The sequence below is a fragment of the Aulostomus chinensis genome, chromosome 12 (assembly GCF_037954235.1).
Source record: "Aulostomus chinensis isolate RoL2024-O1b breed Wild chromosome 12, RoL_Achi_v1.0, whole genome shotgun sequence".
NCBI lineage: Eukaryota > Metazoa > Chordata > Actinopteri > Syngnathiformes > Aulostomidae > Aulostomus > Aulostomus chinensis.
The window spans coordinates 26,705,939-26,726,165 of NC_141331.1; the positions used below are offsets into that span (position 1 = coordinate 26,705,939).

A 20,227-nucleotide genomic window follows, 5' to 3' on the forward strand; every position below is an offset into this window, starting at 1 on the left:
TGTTTATTGTGGCCTCCAAAGACCAAGAGAGAACATCATAGTGACCTTTAAGGCAGCAGCATCCAGATGTTCTGCCACTTCAAACTCTAGAAAGCTCTCATGAACCACACTGTTGTAAAAATATCTCAGAACAAATGATATTTGCTCTTTTGTCTGAACATCTTCAGTTTCATCTTCAATCACTGAAAACTGCCTGCTCTTTTTAACCTCTTGGATGATTTCTTCTTTAACCATCGCAGCCAAGCATTCAAGTATTTCATTTTGTGTTGTTTTACTGGTTTCTTTTGCATTTCTAGCTTGTTGTTCAAGTCTTTTTTTAATGATGGGGTTATGGTTACCCAGCAAATCTAACATAGCTAGAAAACCACCCTTTTTTCAGAGTCAGGAGACCGCCTGTGATCCTGCTGTGCTGTGTTTTCTGTGACTGTTAGAACTACAATCTCAGGGACTGTTTTAATGTAGTACTGATTTTCAGTTACCTGTTTCTTATTTTGCTCATCCATGAGTCCATCATGGAGGTATTTTTGTTCATAATTTTCTTGTTCTCTGTCCATGCAAACATTGCATTTCCATGGCTTTCAGATCTGGCATGAGAAGAGAAACCACGGTCTTTCATTGTGGCCTTTTTCCAGTTACAATCGCCCTCGAGTGAGGTGAAAACAGTCCTTTGGAGCATCAGGGAGGGAAAAATGCCTGCAGGCGAAACAGTACGGTGCATCTTTTGACTGCGAGGACTCCAACCATGGATGAGATTTGTACCAGTCGCTGCGGAAGCTTGTCCTGGCTCCTCCCTGGAAACTTTCTCGCTTTGGCTGTGCTCACGGTCACCTAATGGTGATTCACCATTGCTTTGACCCGCCCCATGGCGGGCTGACGACCAATGAGGGGGCTCTGCCCCTCAACTTGGACTTGCGCTCACAAAAGCTACAGCGGCAGCTGTCAGGCTTAAAGCATAGTGAGACTAATTATTTTTTTGTTGCTTTTGCACTGATTGCCGCGGGCCCTCTAAGGATCTAGGGCCCCTGGGCAACTGCCCAGTTGCCCTAATGGTTAATCCGGCCAGAGTTTCTATCAGTTTAGTCAAAACTGATAGAAACTCTGAGAATTCAGATCAGAATCCAGAGTCAGGACCAGGAGGACGGTCCTCAGTAATCAATCAGAGAGGCTGGAGAGTTTCCAGGCTGGAGGAGACAAACTGAGAATCAGGCTTTCAGATGAATGGAAACTTCTTCTGGTTTGGGATTTATTACTAAACTGGTGTCAACAATGGCAGCAGCGCCACCTCCTGGGCCAGAGCCTGGAGGAATGTGAGTGTTCCTGTGACTGGAAGAGTGGATTCATTCAGACTTGCATCCTCATCGTCACCAGCCAGGCTTCAGTGAGACTGAGCAGGTCAACACAACTGTCAGGTATCACTTCATTCACTGGTTCAGTTTTCAGCATCAGAGGTCTGATATTCAATCGTCCTCATCTAATTCTGATATTCTGTTGAGTTAATTTCGTGGTTGTGTTAACTTTGATGAGGTTTTTCTGACTGACTCCTCTACAGTAGAACTGGAGTGAATAAACTGACGTGGTCGGGGGACAGACACAGTCTCTATGGGGGTGTGGGTGGGTAACTGCCCCCTAGTGAGCGTCTAAGACGGCAGCTCTGCTTCCTGGTCTGAACTCTGGGTTGTCAGGGTTTTGGTTCTATTATAAACTAGGGCTGCAACTAATGACTATTTTAACAGTCGACTAGTCACCGACTATTGAAACGATTAGTCGACTAAATGGATAATTATTAATTTTTTTCTAAAATTTAGCTCTAAGTTGATTTAATTATGTGGCAAATGATAATAAACACGAAAGATGGCACAATGAAAAACATCTTTTATTGAACATTCGTTAATTTAAAACACGTTTGTCAGGCACAGTCTCATAACGCTGAAGCTCTCTTTTATAGCGAAAACACTCTTATAAAATGTACAATGTGCGTCCTAAAAACCGTCCAGCTTGAATGTTACTTGAACCTCACCGAGGCGAGTCAGACTCCGTTCCGTTCAACTGTCCGACCTGCTTTCTCTTTAAATGTTCCTGCATCACCGCCATGACACCAAGGTCTGCTTAGCAACCTTTGCTAGTAGTCTTTTTATTCGCCGTATCCAGGCTAAAATGCCACCAAACTTTAGAAGTTTTGGTGTGCGCACCTGATGTTGACGCTGCCATTTCTCCATGTTACCACTCAGAGACAGAGATGCTACTGTGCATGAGCGACTCTCGGCAGAGATTATAATCAAGAGAGGTGCCTCACTCTGTTGGAAAAACGCGTCTGGCGACAACAGTCAACGATGGAAGTCATTGTTGACTGTTGCTATTATCGATTTTTGTCGACAACGTTGACTAATCTTGCAGCCCTATTATAAACTAGGCCATATTTCTGGAAATGAGAGCAGCTCCGTCCAACGTGGGATGAATGCCGTCCCTCCTAATCAGACCAGGTCTCTCCCAAAAAGTTTTCCAATTATCTATGAAGCCCACTTGGTTTGCTGGACGCCACGACGACAGCCAGCGGTTGAACGATGACATGCAGCTAAACATGTGGTCACTGGTCCAATTAGGCAGGGGTCCAGAGACACTACTGGCTCCAACATTGTCTTCTCAAATGTACACACCGACTCAATATTAATTTTTGTGAACTCCGATTGGCGTAGTTGGATGTCATTACCGCCAACGTGAATAATGATTTTACCATATTTACTTTTACTTTTAGCCAGCAGTTTTTAAATTTGACTTGACGTTGCCCACTCTGGCCCCTGGAATGCACTTGACTATGGTTGCCGGTGTCACTAATTTCACGTTTCTCAGAATGGAACTTCCAATTACCAGAGTACTTTTCTCGACGGGTGTGTTGCTGAGTGGGGAGAACCTGTTAGAGACGTGAATTGGTGGTTGGTCACTGACAGCAGGCTTCTGCTTAGGACTGTGCTTCCTTCGGACAGTCACCCAGCCGCCCTGGTTTCCAGGGGAGCACTAGTCAGGGCTAAGCTAAGACGATCCGCACCAGCTAACGGGGACTGGCTAGCTCTAGCGGCTAATTGTTTGGATCCATCGGTGCAGAGCCGCCACAGGTCCAATTCAACCTTGCTAAGCCTTGCCTCCAACGCTACAAACAAACTACATTTAATGCACTTATCAGTATCACTAAAGGAGGCTGAGGAGTAACTGAACATGTGGCACACTGAGCAGGAGAGAGGGGAGCGAGAGGGGGAAGCCATTGCTAGCTTAGAGTGGAGAGTTTACAGAAAGAAAGACTGTCGCTACAAGACAGATGGTCTTTGAACTCCGGCCAAATAAAAGCAAATAGATATGTAGTTTGGGAAGGTAATTAGTAAACGAATAAGGAATTAGCGGGGATGATCACACTTTGTGCATTGCTGAACGTAGTGCTTTGCTTCGTTGCGCGAGCTAAACAGGAAGTGAGGTCACACGCTTACCGCAACGCAGGGAGAGGAGGAGGAGTCGTAGACCAATAGCAACTCATGTTCAGTAGCCTCCATCTGCGAAATGGGTGCTCCTGTGCTCTTCTGTTTACTTGGAGAAGGTGTTGAGAAGCAAAACTTTCCCATCATTCAAAAAAGGATGCAATGTCATTCTTATACTGGACATCCTGTAGGAATTTGCAATGATCAGAACCAGATGATGGACGTAGTTTGCCATGGAGGACAACACGATAACCCAGGTTTCAGAAAAGATTTGTTGTTCTTCTCTGTAATGCGATTGACAAGTACGAGTGGAATACTGAAGTAAACAAAGAAGGCAACTTATTATTTTGTAGTCTTGAATCAGTCCGTTTTAAAAGTTTACATTGGATGCACATGTATGTGTCTTTTATCATTGTAAAGCTCAGTTTCTGCCGTTTCATATGATATATGTGCCATATTTGTCTGATGACGGGTTTGTGAGGTATTTCGATGAGTAAAAGGAAAGCGCATCAGTGCACAGCTTTTTGTGAACTGTATTTATAATTAAATTCAGCCAAACTCAAAAAGTAATTTTTTAACACACACTTGAACGCAAAAAATAGGTGATAGGTACCATTGTAAAGGCGCAGCTGTGTAGTTTCATGTGATGTGTGTGAATGAGCGCTGATGAACCATTCCAGAGGTATTTTAGAGCAAGGAATGTGTGTCTAGACTCACGCGCTTGGCGTGAATGGATCTCTAAGGGTTCGTGTCAAGCTGCTGTTTTTAGGGACAGTGTGGCTTGGAGAACAGTGGCCATCTAGTTTGAAAGACATGTTCTTACGGTGAATCATCTTCCATGGCGACTCCTTAATCAAAGTCTCTATGTGGAGTAAAATTCAATCACAAAATGTAGAATACCAACACCACCCAGATCCTGGACAACATGATCTTGGGGGCAGAGGGTGAGACAAAACTGTCAGGTGAAGGAGTTCCTCCCAGTCACTGTGGGCCAGTAGGTCAGGTGACATCACAGTGGCTGAGATGACTGAGATGACAGAGATGGCAGGGATGACAGTTGATAGTTGTCATTTATGAGACTAACTTGGTGATTCATACAAATACATCCACTCAGGACACCTGCAGACAACCAGACTCAGGGGCTTTCTTCTTCTGCTGGTGTGACGGTGGTTTGGAGAATCAGGAGTTGAAAGACGATCATGAGTAATAGAGAATTTGTTCCATTTGAGAACACCAATCAACCTCAACCAGTCAATCCTCCTGGGTTATGGTTCGATATGGATCACCCTCAACCAGTTGATCCAGCTTGGTTATGGTTCGATACGGATCACCCTCAAGCAGACAACCTTGCGGAGTTGTGGTTGAATACCAATCAGCCTCAATCAGTTGATCCTGCTGAAGTGGGGTTTGACACGGATCACCCTCAACCAGTTGATCCAGCTTGGTTATATTTCGACACGGATCACCCTCAAGCAGACAACCATGCGGAGTTGTGGTTGAATACCAATCAACCTCAATCAGTTGACCCTCAACCAGCTGAACCTGCTGGGTTATGGTTCCATGTGGATCAAAGATCACCAGTTCAACCTCAACCCCCTCACCCTCAACCAGTTGATCCTGTTGGGTTGTGGTTCAATACGGATCACACTCAACCAGTTCACCCTCAACAAGTTCACCCTCAACCAGTTCACACTTCACCATTTCAGACCTCACCAGTACACCCTCAACAAGTTCACCCTGAACTAGTTCACACCTCAACAGTTCACACCTCACCAGTACACACTTCACCATTTCACATCACACCAGTACACCTTCAACAAGTTCACCCTGAACTAGTTCACACCTCAACAGTTCACACCTCACCAGTACACACTTCACCTTTTCAACCTCAACCAGTTGAACCTGCTGGGCTACAGTTCAGCATGGAAAACCCTCAACCAGTTAATCCTCAACCAGTTTACCTTCAACCAGATGACCCTTCTGGGTTGTGGTTCAACAATTACCACGCTCAGTCAGTTAATCCCCAATCAGTTCACCCTCAACCAGATGACCCTCCTGGTTTCTGGTTCACTAATTACCACCCTCAGCCAGTGGCAGGTCAGGACAGAGGCTACTATGGGAACATCCAGATGGGATATGGTCCCGGTGCTGCCACCGCTGCACCCATCTGGACCCACAACCATCTACAGCCTCATCAGCATGGACAGCTCTTTCCTCTCAATAGACAGACAGGTGCTGTCATCAATGTCCACCACTGGCCACATCACGCAGCAGCTGCCAACCCCCCCGCTGCCCCACCACCCCCCATCAATGGACCTGTCCGTGCCCTGCGTGCAGTTGGAATGATGGGAGGAGAGGTTGTGTACAGGGTTGTACCAACAGAAGCTGCACCAGCCACAGCTACTCCACCAAGAACAAACAAAATAACCAGAAAGAGAAAGGCTAAAGTCCAGCAGCCTTACAAGGACTCGTACGTGAAGAAGCCTTTGAACGCTTACATGATCTTCGTGGGGGAGCAGAGGGAGAACGTCAAGAACGAGCTCAACGTTCGAGACAATCGTGTCATTAGTGAAGTCTTGGGGGAGAAGTGGAGGGCCCTTCCTGAAGAAGTGAGGGCTAAATACTTTGAGCAAGCAGCAGCTGCCAGGAAACTCCACGCAGAGAAGCATCCCGACTGGACCTGCAAAATTAACTACGGCAGAATGAAGAGGAAGAGAGACTGGAAAAGCTCCTAAACCCAAGACAAGGATCTGAACTGTAACCCAGCAACCCTGCATGTGGTTGCTGTAGCGGCACTGTAGTCTTAATCTGAACAGTTCTGAAGCAACAGAACACAAAGCATGGCTAAGAAAGAGATGCTTTGAATGCAGTTTTAAGAATTAAACTGAAGTGAATGTCCCATATATTTTCAGATGTTTGGTTTGTGTATTAAAGTTGGGTTCTAAGAATGTTTCTTCAAGACGAGTGAGCCTTTAAATAAACCGGTTTATCCCAGGCACTGAAGGAGGCTGAAAAATGACAAACACATTACTTGCTACCAAAAGATGGTGTTTATCACATGTAAAAGCTATAATATGAGTCTTTGGCTCTTTGACTCCATAAGAACATCATCTTAGAGCAGCTGCGAGAAAGATCCCCCCATGGAGTCCAGACGCTGGAGCTGATGGCGGTGAAAGATGTGAATGGATGAGATTTGTAGCAGACGACGGGATCAGTGAGGCTGGGAGGACCTCAGACTCAGAGAGACTTTAATGACCCCGAGGGAAAAAGAAAACTGGGTGCTAATGGGGAGGAGACTGAGCAGTAAGCAAGACACGTATTTTAGAAGACCTCAGCAACATGATTGGACAGCAACGACAGTGTATTGCTGTCCTATTGGATAACTTTTATCGGTGGGACACTCCCGTATCACATGTAAGAAGGTCCCAGTTACATTCAAGGGAAAGAATCTGCATTTTGGTGACAGGATTTCTAAGGAATTAAGAGTGTTTGGAGGACAAAACTAAAGTGGATTCGTTGAGGATTTGAGCGACAGGATGGAAAGAGAATATTTTACCCAGATAATATGTAGTTGTGGGCCAAAATTTAAAGATTGAGTGGGAGGCAGTTGAGATGACTTTTTTTGTAACACATCTTTGTATAATACAGTTTTCAGTACTTTAGAACAGCTGATATTTCTTCAATATAAAAAACTAAAGGATGATTTGGTGAGTGAGACCATCAGAACCCACAGGCCCGATCAGATATAAGAGAAACAAAGTTGCTGGTAAATTTTTAATTTCTCTCAGGACTGTAAACGTTCTTGAACCATTCACATCCACGGTGTATTGCATGATTGAAGTTTGACACCTTGACATCACGTTTGAGCACATCATCATTTTACTGAGCCGACATTGAACACATCACAACCACAGCTCCTGCACTGAGAGAAAAATATACACAAAGTGTCTGACGCCATTATGATGGATGGACTTAGAAGGCATTGGAAGATAGCAATAGCTTATGTGACAACATGAATGAACATAGCCTACAGTTCCACAACATTGATAGAAAAAAAAACAAACATTTGAAGTGAAGAAAATCATTCCAGTTCCTGTAAATGTTCTACGATGCCGGATATATTGACTCTGAACCAGGTCTTACCTGAGACCTGGCACCTGAGTCTAGTTATGACCCTGGAAAGTCATCTTCTTGAAGTTGAATGAAGTTTCTGAGTTCTGGCTTCTTCCAGATCTCCTTCCGTTGCTCCTTGTAGATCTCAAGTGGTTTTTGTTTGACAGGAGTTATAATACACTGTCAGATAACCGAATCAATGTCATTGATTTTCTTTGTGTACTTATACCTTTTTGGGTACTTTTTAATATCTGTCATTTTACTTTTACTTCAGTATTTTTTTTTAAGTAACAGTTGTTTGCTACATTTTAAATCGATTCCGTTACAGAGTAAAATTAATCCACAGTTTCACGAAGGTTGCCCTGGCAACAGCTGCAGCCAGCGCGAGCCAGCGTCTGCCCCGGCGCAGGTGCACGTCAGTGACGTCAGCCGCTTACCGTGAGACATTGGAGACTGAACGCATGACACAGACACTTAAAAAATGAATTCAACTGAAACGGAAACGGTTGAAGTTGCTGAGGAGGAAGGTGAAGATGAAGAAAACGAAATGAATCCCTGGCCATGTTGGACGCACATTTTTGAGTTGAAGAACAGAGACGGGAGCAGCTTGGTGATGCAGGGTCGGCTTTGTCCCAAAGACACCCGCAGATCTGCATTCAGAAACTCGGCATCAAACCTGCGCAAGCACGTACAGGTAAGACAACGTTCCGTCAGTAACTCAGTACAGGAGCTAACGTTGCCATGTTAGCAATGCTACCTCACAGGTAGGTAGCTAACAGTTCTTTTTTTTTTTTTTTTTAGGTAGCTAACAGTTCAGTAGCATTGGTGGCTAATGGTTTGCCACATACACTCCTGACCCCCCCCCCCCCGAAAAAAATAACTAAGTAATTTTTACTCAGAGTATATTTTAAGTGAGCTACTTTTACTTGAGTAAATTTTTACACCAGTATTTTTACTTCTACTTCAGTAAACATTTCATCAAAGTAACAGTACTTTTACTTCAGTAGATTTTTTTCTGTACTCCTTCCACCCCTGCACTTCCCAGTAGGATGAAAGTAAAACTGCCTTTGGCTGAATGCCTCTAGAACAGAGAGAGAGAGAGAGAGAGTGTGAGTGTGTGTGTGTGTGTGTGTGTGTGTGTGTGTGTGTGTGTGTGTGTTTTAGTCAAACCAAGCCTCCCTGTGCAGAGCCTGATCACGAGTAAACAAGCTGGCTAATGTTAGCTAACTGTGCTAACTGCACGTCTTGACCTAGAAAAGTATCCTAAAGCTACGAAAATCACTAAATACCCTTGAAATGCAAATCCACTTATTCATGTGAACATGTTGGCTAGCTGGTTAGAACCTAGGAGATGTGTCTCACAGGCAACAACAATGCAGAATTCCTTCAGAAGGGTCAGGCAATTCACTGCTTCTCTGTGTGGCCAGAAGGTGGCGCTGCTGAATACGAAGCAGCTGAGAAATTTGTGCTGCTGTGCGGCGAGACACAACTTCTGATCGACTTCTTCCCTCATCAGAATCTCTGTGTGGATCAAAATTCTATCACAACACAAAGTTCCCCCAGAGGTTCAGCTTAACAAGTGAATTTGGAGTATTAAGTCTACAGGAGGTGTGTCAATAGTTGATCGTCAGCAGCGAGTCTTGATGGCGATCAAAATGACATCTTTCAGAGGGCCCCATGACGGCTTGGGCCGAGCCTGACAGACGTTATGATAAACCTCGTACATGTCATTAAATTTAACGTTATACAAGCCCAGCAGTGTTGGGCACATGCGTGAACTGCTCCATTAACACTGTCGGATTTGAAATGACTCGTAGAACATCTCGCTCTTGGTCAAAGGTCCCGTTTCAAGCATGGCGCAAGCTGGCGAGAGTCTCTGCCCTCACCTGGAGCACGAGGACGTCCCTCTCTGCAGGGGGAAGCGCTCACACACACAGCAGCACGCCAAGTCCTGGGGCAACCTGGCATGAAGGAAGCATCACAAGCCTCTGTGATTGGTTTGAGTGATGAACACACCTGTGAATAATTAGGTGTCTATTCACAGCCTGTCCTCTGGACACGCCCACGATCTGGCACCATAGGAGAGCGCCGGCGCTCCTCGTAATCACATCAAAGAACTGTAGAACAGGTCTTTGACAGCTTTTAATGATATTGTTCAGTGTGGTGGGCATCGCCAAGGACCACTCCAGGTAGTTTCAGTGTGTGAAAGCGTCACCACACTCTTCACCACGGTCCTGGTCGTGACACTCCTCATCCTCTTATCACAGTGCAGCAGCTCAGCACAATGAAGCTTGAACTTTAAAAAATCATTCGCGCTCTGTTTAAACGTGGGGAATGATGCGGTCATGTTGTGCAGTGTGATGTCATCGGTCTGGCATTGATGCAGGATCCCCTCTTCTGGCTCTTCCTCGCGGCTGTTGGCAGGATTCGCCGTGAGGAGCCAGCCGCGCACGTTTCCAGGTAGGCTGTGATTCATCACCTGCATGGCCCCCGTTTTCTACATCAGTTTGTGTGTCTCATCTGCACTCAGCTTTCCTGCACAGTTAATCAAGGAGGCTCTGCTGAGGCCAGGAAGGACGCTGGGCTTCCATGAGCCACTGCGATGCTCAGGGAAGCAACAGACCGGCTCTCCAACAAGCCCCTTGCTGGAAATGATCTGGATCAGTCTCATCTTTGTCCCTCTGCCTTCCATTTATGAATGGAAGTCGTGTGGAAAAAAACAAAGAAATAATTCTGTAAATCAGCTCAGGAAGGTGTCTGAAAGCGTCTTTTATTATTAGTAGTAGTAGTATTTGATGGTATTTAGGTTCTGATTCAGACGTGCCTGAATGTGGGGATGCTGGCTGGATCTTTATGGGTTCATCATCTGTGGACATGGATGTTGTATTTCAACTTATTGGACTTTAACTCCCAAACAGCAAGTTCGTGCATGAGGACGCAGTCAGCCAGGGGTCTTTCTCAGTTCACCCCAGCACATTGACGGCCCCCGCCTCTCTCACCCATGACTGTAGAGTTATTCTGACTGGAGGTGCCTGAGGGAGGGGTGCCAGCGAGGGTTCTGCTCCTAGAGTCTGAGTGCAGAGTCTCAGCCTTGTGTTATGGCCTTTTTTTTTTTTTACCGGTTTCACAAGTGATCTCTCTACACTGGTTGGGATGAACGAGGGAAATGAGCTCTCAGCTCCTGGTTTTTTAGATTATTCTGTAACACACTGGATTTTTTTCAGTGAACCTCTTCTTCACGATATCAACACACATATTTAGGTCTTATTGTATTTCTTCTTCATTTGATTTCTGTCCTGTCGATCGACTTCGGGAGCCTTTGTTCTGACGTGTACCCGTCTGACGTTTGGTCTGATTGACAGCAAAGATCATTGAACGTCCCATCCGACCTCATCAGGCCTGTCATTCGCTGTGATTTTTCTCACTCTGATTATTCATTTTAATCTAACACTGTTCTCACGTTTTTCGTGAGTGTTGTCATCACCATATACATCATACTGCTTGTGCAATGATTATTTTGATCATAACTTTTTGTGACAGACTAGTTTATAGTAATTTAGACACACACACACACACACACACACACCCATACACGGATGTTCTTTTCACCTCAATGTCAAAATGTCAAATCCAATTGTGGGCAACAGAGTAAAGACGCTTCTAAAATCTATGATGAATCAACGTGATTCTGTGTCTGTGTACGTCTGATGACTCCATTTGACATTTTCCTCAGTCATTGAAAGTAATCACATCATGGTCAGTGACCATAAATATTACGGGACATTAGAGATAGGATCAGTCAGATGAAAGGATTGATCTGAGGTCCATGTGAGCCTGGAGGGTCTCTGGGTCGAGAGACGCTTAAAGGACAAAGTCTACGTATTTAGCCAGAGCAGAGGCACAAGCCAATTACATGTCCTCTGTCTCAAGCAGATATTCAGTTAGTGGGTTGGCTGAAGGCAACAAAAGAGCTGCAGATAACATGGGAACAGGGTGAGGGTTAGAGCAATGAGCTCCTCCCACATCGCAACATCACGAACAGCATCATATCAGAGCGCAGCTGATGGGGACTAAACTGACCGTCCATCAGGACTGTCCAAGCACATCCGCGCTGTTGCTGCGAAGACGCCATAGTATAGAAGAATCAGGGGTGCAGCACAGACACGTGGACACTCCCAGGTCGCCCGCGTCACATGACTCAAGACACGGGTCTGTGTTTATATACACACAGACGCTGCGTTCAGGCTTGTGGGGCTTTAAACAACAGCCAGATGTTGTTGTTGCGATCAGTGACAATGATTCCAGCTTCATTTCTAAACTGTAAACTGACAAGACTGAAGAAAATGAATCAAAATATTGACAACTAATTACTCCTCCATTGTTGCAGCTCAGCACTGTTTGAATTGTTGATATTATTATCATTTATCTTTTGTAGTTCTGCAAAATACTTTATACATTTGTTACATTTTTAAATCTCTTTTGGTCTCGTGATCAGTTTTGGCTGGTACGTGTCGTGTCAGTTTACTTCACTGTGATGATTTTTTTGCTTCTAAAAATCAAAATAACCTAAAAAACATCACCTCTCAATGATTAGGATCAGTATCTGTGTTGCTCAACTCTGAACAGAAGGTCCTGGTGGTGGGACTCGTGCTGCAGACGCCAGTTTTAGCACATCCAGACTGTCCCATGACAGTGGGGGGAGCTGCAGTGAGCTCAGAACACAGCAGCTCATCTCCGTCTGAGGCACAGGAGCAACAGTGGTTTCAGGCTGACAGCAACAGCCATCAGTGCAGCAACAAAAAAAAAAACCCTGAATATCCTCAGTCGACACCATTTGATGCCTGCAACACGTTCTAAAAAAGCTGGGACAGTGGCACGTTCACCACTGTGTTACATAACCCTTCCTTTAACAACACTCAGTAAGCGTTCGGGAACTGAAGGCACTGATTGTTGAAGCCTTTTACGTGGAATTCTTTCCAATTCTTGCAGGATGTCCAACTTCAACTGCTCAACAGTGCGGGGTCTCTGTTGCCGTGTTTTGCGCTTCATAATGCACCACACATCTTCAGTGGGAGGCAGGTCTGGACTGCAGGCAGGCCAGTCCTGTAGCCACGCTGCTGTAGCAGGTGCAGATAGGTATGCTAGGTAAGGTATGCTAACACTTCCCATCCATTACCATTCATTGCGCTAAGCTAACTAGCTGTCCGTTTGTCTCTGTGAGTCTCAGCAAATGTTGCGAAAAACCTGAATGTACATTTCAGCATCAATGGTGCCTTCACAGATGTGCAGGTTACCCTGGGAGTTACCCCCCCCCCCCATACCATTACAGATGCTGACTTTTGAACTTGGCTCTGATAACAATACGGAAGGCCCTTTTCCTCTTTGGCCCTGAGGACACGACATCCATAGTTTCCAAAAACAATCTGACATGTGGACTCGTCAGACCACAGCTCACTTTTCCACTTTGCTTGGGCCGGATAAGCTGGCGGCGTTTCTGGGTGTTGCTGCTATAAATGGCTTTTGGGTTGCGTGGTAGAGTTTTAACTTGCACTTGTAGATGTAGCGATGGTTGTCTGAAGCGTTCCTGAGCCCACCTGCTCATATCCTCTACACCAGGGGAGGGCAATCATGTGCCATGGGCCATTAACACTTCTGTGGCTGAAGGTGTGTTGATCAGTGGAATCACCTGTTGAAGTGTTTGGTTGGAAGGAAAACCTGCATACACACGGCCCTCCATGGCACATGGTTGCCCACCCCTGTCACCATGATGTCGTTTCTTTTAGCGCAGGGTTGCCTGAGGGATTGATGGGCATTCAATGTTGGTTTCCAGCCTTGCCGCTTAGGTGCAGCGGTTCTTCCAGATTCTCGGAATCTTTTGATGATATTATGTACCGTAGCTGATGACTCCCTAGATTCCTTACAATTGTGCATTGAGAAACGTTGTTCTTAATCTGTTGGAGTATTTGCTCACGCAGTTTTTCTCAAAGTGGTGAACCTCGCCCCATCCTTTGCTCGTGAACGACTGAGCCTTTCAGGGATGCTCCTTTTATTCCTGAGCATGACACTCACCTGTTTCCAACTGACCTGTTCACCTGTGGAATGCTCCAAACAGGTGTTTTTTGGAGAATTCCTCAACTTTCCTGGGGCCCGTTTCACAAAGCAGGTTTAGTGAAAACTCGGGGTCTATTAATTGGGAACTGCGAAATTGGGAAAACTCTGAGTTTTCCGTTTCACAAAGGGAGGAAACTCAAACCAGAGAAAGAGGGTTCACTCTGGCCTGTTTCACAGACAGCGGTAACTTAAACTCTCGGTCAGTTACCGCAGTAACAGACGCCCTGAAACGAACCTGGTCGGGACCAGGTTTTTGTCAATGAACCTTGAGTTTCTCGCTGTCTCCGCCCACTTCCAGAGCCACATACTGCATTTGATTTCCGCCTTCATTCATCAGCAGGCGAGTTTTGGCGAGTTTTTCAACAAACATGGCATGTCCTTTTCTTGACGATCCCGTGGATGAAGGTGCAGCATTGCTGCGCAGAGAATTAAATATTCGTCTGGAGATGGAGATCAGACCTCGCGTAGACGTTCTTGCTGTTCCAGACAGTATCGGTACCGTTTTACGTCACCGTCCATCGTCTACATACACAACCTCCTCCGTCCTTACATTTGCAACATCACCAGTCATAGTCATGCTCTCACGTCATTTTATATATATATACACACATATACATATATACATATATATACGTATATATACATATATATATACATATATACACACATATACATATATATATATATATATATGTATATATGTATATGTATATGTGTGTATATATGTATATATATATACACATATATATGTATGTATATATATATGTATATGTATATGTGTGTATATATGTATATATATACACATATATATGTATATATATACATATATGTATATATACATATATGTGTATATATATACATATATATGTGTATATATATACATATATATGTATATACGTATACATATATGTGTATATATATACATATATATGTATATACGTATACATATATATGTATATACGTACATATATACATATATGTATATATACATATATATGTATATATATACGTATATATGTATATATATGTGTATATATATACATATATGTGTATATATATACATATATATGTATATATATCCGTATATATGTATATATGTATATATATGTGTATATATATATACATATATATGTATATATATACGTATATATATATATATGTATATATATACACATATATATGTATATATATACATATATGTGTATATATATACATATATATGTATATATATGTGTATACATATATATGTATATATATACATATACACATATATGTATATATACATATATATGTATATATATGTGTATATATATACATATATATGTATATACATATACATATATGTATATATACATATATATACATATATATGTATGTATATACATATATATGTATATATACATATATATACATATATATGTATGTATATACATATATATGTATATATATATACAGTATATATGCGTTTCTCCCCCGCAGTATTGCACCTAAACGATATAAATTAATGCGCTACCATGGAAGCAGCTTCCTCCGTAACAATCATGATTCCAAAGGACTACATTTAAACTCACACATTGACCCGAGCAGCCATGCTCTTCCACGCCATCTCTCTTTCTTTTGCAGCTGCAGCGGTGTTGCACTTCTTTTTTAACGTGTGTTGGAACTCTTCATATGATTGCATCAAGATGTCCAACTCCACTGACGTGAAAAACGAAGCTCTCCGCTTCTCCGTCGCCATGGTGACTCGGTGAATCGGGGCTCCATTTATGCTGGCTTTTTAGAGTTGTCGTGATCGCGCTTTACCCCAGGTGAACCTACTCTGAGTTGATCAAACTGATTCAAATCCGCTGTTCTGAAACCGAAAACTCAAGAGTTTTCTGTCTCAGGGTAGAGATATACATTTACGGAGATCAGGACGAAACTCAGGGTTTGATGAACCTGCTTTGTGAAACAGACCCCTGGTCTTTAGTCGCCCCTGTCCCAGCTTTAGGGATGCGTGACAGGCATCAAATTCAAAATGAGTGAATATTTGCCCAAAAAAAACAAACTACAAAGTTTACCAGTTTGAACATTAAATATCTTGTCTTTGTAGTGCATTCAGTTGAATATAGGTTGAAAAGGACTTGCAAATCATTGTAATTTGTTTTTATTGACGTTTTACACAACGTCCCTTCGTCATTGGAATCAGGGTTGTAGAACACACCCAAAATAACAAACAATATTATATCCAACACGTGAGTCTGGAACTTTTCCCTAAGACGACCATGAAGTGAAAACACAAGTGAAGCATCGCCCAGGATCTGTACGTCTTAATCTGAGGGTTTGTTTGTCCATGACATGAACGTGAACACGTAGTGTCTCAAGAAGATCTGTGCAAGACAGAACATTGTTAATGATGTCCTGCTCTTTAATTTTTCCTTTATAGTTTTAAGTTGAACATTTCCATGTATTCCTGACTCTGCTGATGGGGAATCGAATCAAATCAAATCAAACTCAAAGCCAGATCAGCAGCGGCAGCTTGCTCGGCGCTGCTGTGCTCGGCGCTGTGCTCCTGTCTTCAGGCCTCCACACGGACAAACCTACACTGATTTTTAAACACATATAATTTGTCCATTAGTTCTTGTCAGCACTTCTTATTGTCTTCAGGCCCTATTTGTCTTTCAGGGATACTGAACAGTACTTACTAGTACTTTGAACAAGTGAAGTGGGGGCGTAAACTGACTGAGGCAACTTTTATTCATATTTTCATGTGGTGACCTTCCTCCAAGTCACAAGCGATGATAAACTCAAGGCAAAGTCTTGGTGCTGAGGAGAGAGAACATGCAAAACGCCTGACTAGAACACGACTCCAACCACTGGGAGAGAACAGAGAGACACCGCCGGCGTACAGACAGCAACGCATTCCTGAAACCTACCTTCAAAAACAGACAAACAAAGCACCAAATCATGGCACCTGGCACGGAAAGAAGTTCCGTACGCATCTGATACCAACATCTGTCAATTCTGCATTGTTATGCTCTTCTTATATTAAAGCAGGGAGAGATCGTTTTGCTGGCAGTAACAGCTGACGGTGTGAGTGTGTGAATAATTCACTGCTTCATCTGGTGGGAATCATCTCCATACCAGTGTCTTCTTTTGTCTGGACACAGGAAGTGTCAGCAGGAGAAACAGGATGGAGGCACGCAGGCTGTGTGACTGAGTCCCCTCCCTGGCTATGCAGGGTTCCAATGATTCTAGAGCTGCTGCTCATCGAGGAAGACCAAAGGTTTCTCTGTCAATAGACCCGCCCAATCCTTGCAGTCATGAGACGCCACTGGCTAGTAGGCGGAGCTTGTTTTTGACCGTGTCTCAGCTCCTAGCCTGCTCCAGGGCCGGTTAAGCCTGCAGCATCTGTGACTGTAGTGATATGCTCCACTGAAAACTCATCGACCCTCATATTGCTGAAAATCCCGTGTTGACCTTAAGGTAACCTCAGCCCTTTTTAGACAGACAATGCGCCAAATTTGCAGTCGGTAGAGGCGGGAATTTGCTGTCTTGTCTGTGCGAAACGGAGGCCTAATCTTCCTCTTTCCAAAAAAGCCACCACTTGTGTGGGCGTAAACATGTGACAGGACGTGCAGTACGAAGTTGCGCTTGAACAGTGACATACAACATGTACGCCAGGAGAAGATTCAGCCCCGTGACGGTCTGGCTAACCTCGTCGTGTCCCAGTCCAACCTCCCTCTGCTGCTGCTGCTGCTGCTGTTATGGTCACCGACCTGCTGGTGCTTTTTCCGTAAGTCTTCAACTTGCTGGTGACGTCCCGTCATCTGGCGATAGCCACGTGGACCAAGCTCCTTCGCGACCTTTTCATACAACAAGCCCTCCTTCACAGTCCCGTGAGGAGGTGATCCATGGTCCTCTCGCCACTGATGGTCAGCGGCTTCCTGATCTCAGTGTTTGCTCATCCTGCTGAAGTGATGATGCGTTGGAGGTAACATTCAGCCCCTGACAGTCAGTAAGTTTCAAAACAGCAGTTCGCCGCTCCGGCTGCCAGCAGCGTCGGTCTTGACATTCTCTGAGGTGTTTGATGCGGGAGAATCGGTGAGCGTTACGTTTGCAAGTTTGCATCATCATCGACACCTCCGCCCACCTCACACCCAGCTGGCACATTGATGGCTTGGATTCACGTAGCAGTGGAGGCGGCGATAAGTGAACCCTCGGAGGAGGAATATTGCCGGGCTAAACCTCCAATTTGCTGCAAAAAAGACGGGTGAATTCGCAGCTCGGTGGCCAGTGTGAAAGCGCCACTTGATAACCTCTAATGCTGCTGGTTCATTGTATTTTATCTTATAAACTCCCATTAATATCCATTTACATGAAATCTGTAAAATGTGGGACTGTGGTAAAGCAGATGGGAGTGAAGCCGTCCTCAACCACAGCTTGGAGCGGGTCGGTGCTGAAGGCTAACCTCCATGTAAAAGATGGTTTCTGCTGACCGGCTTCAGTTTCAGTCTATCCTTGTTCTTACTGGTTGATGTTAGCTCTTGATCCTGGCATGCCACACTAAATACAGCTACAGCTAACAGAGGCGTTCATGTCAGTGTTTCAGTGGGTGTGTAACTCAGTACCCAGCCATCGTCAGAAAGCAGCTTCCAGTGAATTCACATTTATTGGTGGCTCATTCTTAGATTGATATTTTTACTAACTATTTTCACGTTAAATATTCCAACACATTCCTCAAAGTCCTGCGTTTAGGCTCAGGACAAAGATCCGTTCAGTTCCAGGAGGGCTTGGTCCTTACCGGCTCTGCATGGAGGCTGACACGAGTGTGTCTCATCTTCTCAGCTGCTACAGGCCCGCAACAGCTCGCTCTCGCTGGAAGTCGTGATTATTGTCATGCCACGCCCACTTTTCAGGGTTTAAATCATTTCCCCCCTACATGGTGTCCAGCCTGCCTGGAACCTGTTACTCTCAGAAACACAAAATGCGCTCCCATCAGACAAGCTAACAAGCTGGTTGTGTCCCATACGACTGCGATGCCGTCCTTGAGGCCCACTTGTTGTCCAGTGGATATTCAGTACATGAATCTAATTACCAGGCCACTTGATAAACAAGCAGCAGCACACACTGAATGACAGTATGAGGCTCTGCAGCCTGAGGCGCCGCCGCTATATATAGAGGAGCGATGACAGGCAACCACAGAGGGAGGAGTCAGGCATCAGCCAGCGCCACACACTCACTGGCACTCTTACTGACTTTGAGTGGAGGCCAGTTAATGCTCACAACCTGTACCCAGAGCATCAAGATGAAATGTTGATGGAATATTTACAGCTGGCTCCATGTTTGACAAGCTAAATCAATGAGGCTGTGTGTGTGTGTGTTCTTGTACTTGCTACATTTTCAGGACTACAATACATATTTAACCAACAGAGTGAGGACATTTTTAGACAGTAAGCACATTTTAGCCGGTCCTCACATCTTCAAAGGGCCGTTTGAAGGTCAAGACTTGGTTTTAGGGTCGAGGTTAGGATCAGGTTTAGGTTAGGTTTAGGGTCAAGGTCAGAGGTCAGGCAGTCAGTTGAGATTGTTAGGTTTAGGGTGAGGGGCTAGGGAATGTATTGTGTCAATGAAAGTCCTCACAAAGATATAAGTACAAGGATGTGTGTGTGTGTCCTTTTCTTGACAACGGGTCATCTGATCTGTTCAGAGACAACAGCATGTCACACACTGTGACCTGTTACAACATGGATCCACCGAGACAAATCTGTTCCGCCGGTGTTATAAAAGGTGCCTCTGATCGTTTGCTCCTCTGCACTCTCACTTGACGGCGATGGAAACGCAGCATCAGTAGGATTTGGCAGGTGCCAGGAAAAGATGATGGTGGACTAGAGGACGCGCGTGTGATGCGGCGCCTCCTTCACCTTGTTTGCAGTAAATACCAAACGTCAACACTGTGACGCTGAAACTGAAACAAAGGCTGTCAGTTTCAAAAGCTGAAGTGTCACCACCCTCATGTCAATCATCCCTGTTGACAGGAATCCCAGTTTTTCCAACATGAACTGGGATCACGTTTGTCTACAAATCCATGGATGTGCTTATCATCATTTGAAGTGTCAGCCTCATCTGGCTGCAACCATAATGACACTTGGATCATTTCATATTAGCATACACTAGCACGTATTAGCAGGTTGTGGCTTGAGAGATTAATGAATATACAATTCCGATATGTATTAAACCCCTGCAGCGCCCCCCGCAGCGGAAACAAGGCATCGTCTGTCTTCATCGATGATTTAAACCTCCAGCAGCTGATTTACTGAGTTCTACTGACGCTTGTTGTTCATGCAATGATTTGAATTAAAGATCAGAAAGGCTGCCAGAAGTCATTATGAATGTGTCCCTGCAGCAAATATGGGAGGACGTGAAGGTGTCCCAGCACGCCATCATGTCTGATGCTAAAGGAGCGAATACAGGAAGCAGTCAAGCTTCTTCTTGGAGCAGCCATGCAGACACTCCGGGTCACTTCACTCAGTTCGGATCAGCCCAGAACAAACCGGGGC

The 20,227-nt window shown here is 44.5% G+C and overlaps 1 protein-coding gene across 2 annotated transcripts; it reads left to right on the top strand.

Moving 5' to 3' along the window:
- Nucleotides 1–4,533: 4,533 nt before the first annotated feature.
- LOC147252632 (uncharacterized) lies at nucleotides 4,534–6,423 on the top strand. Of its 2 annotated transcripts, none has more exons than XM_086219412.1 (2): nucleotides 4,534–5,242; nucleotides 5,318–6,423. In XM_086219412.1, exons 1-2 carry the CDS (start codon nucleotides 4,664–4,666, stop codon nucleotides 6,197–6,199), a joined length of 1,461 nt encoding a protein of 486 aa, XP_086075538.1. In that variant the 5' UTR covers nucleotides 4,534–4,663; the 3' UTR covers nucleotides 6,200–6,423. The 2 variants fall into 2 exon arrangements, with proteins under 2 accessions (XP_086075538.1, XP_086075537.1); XM_086219411.1 differs by having other exon boundaries at nucleotides 4,553–5,425; nucleotides 5,501–6,423.
- The last annotated feature ends 13,804 nt before the right edge of the window (nucleotides 6,424–20,227 follow it).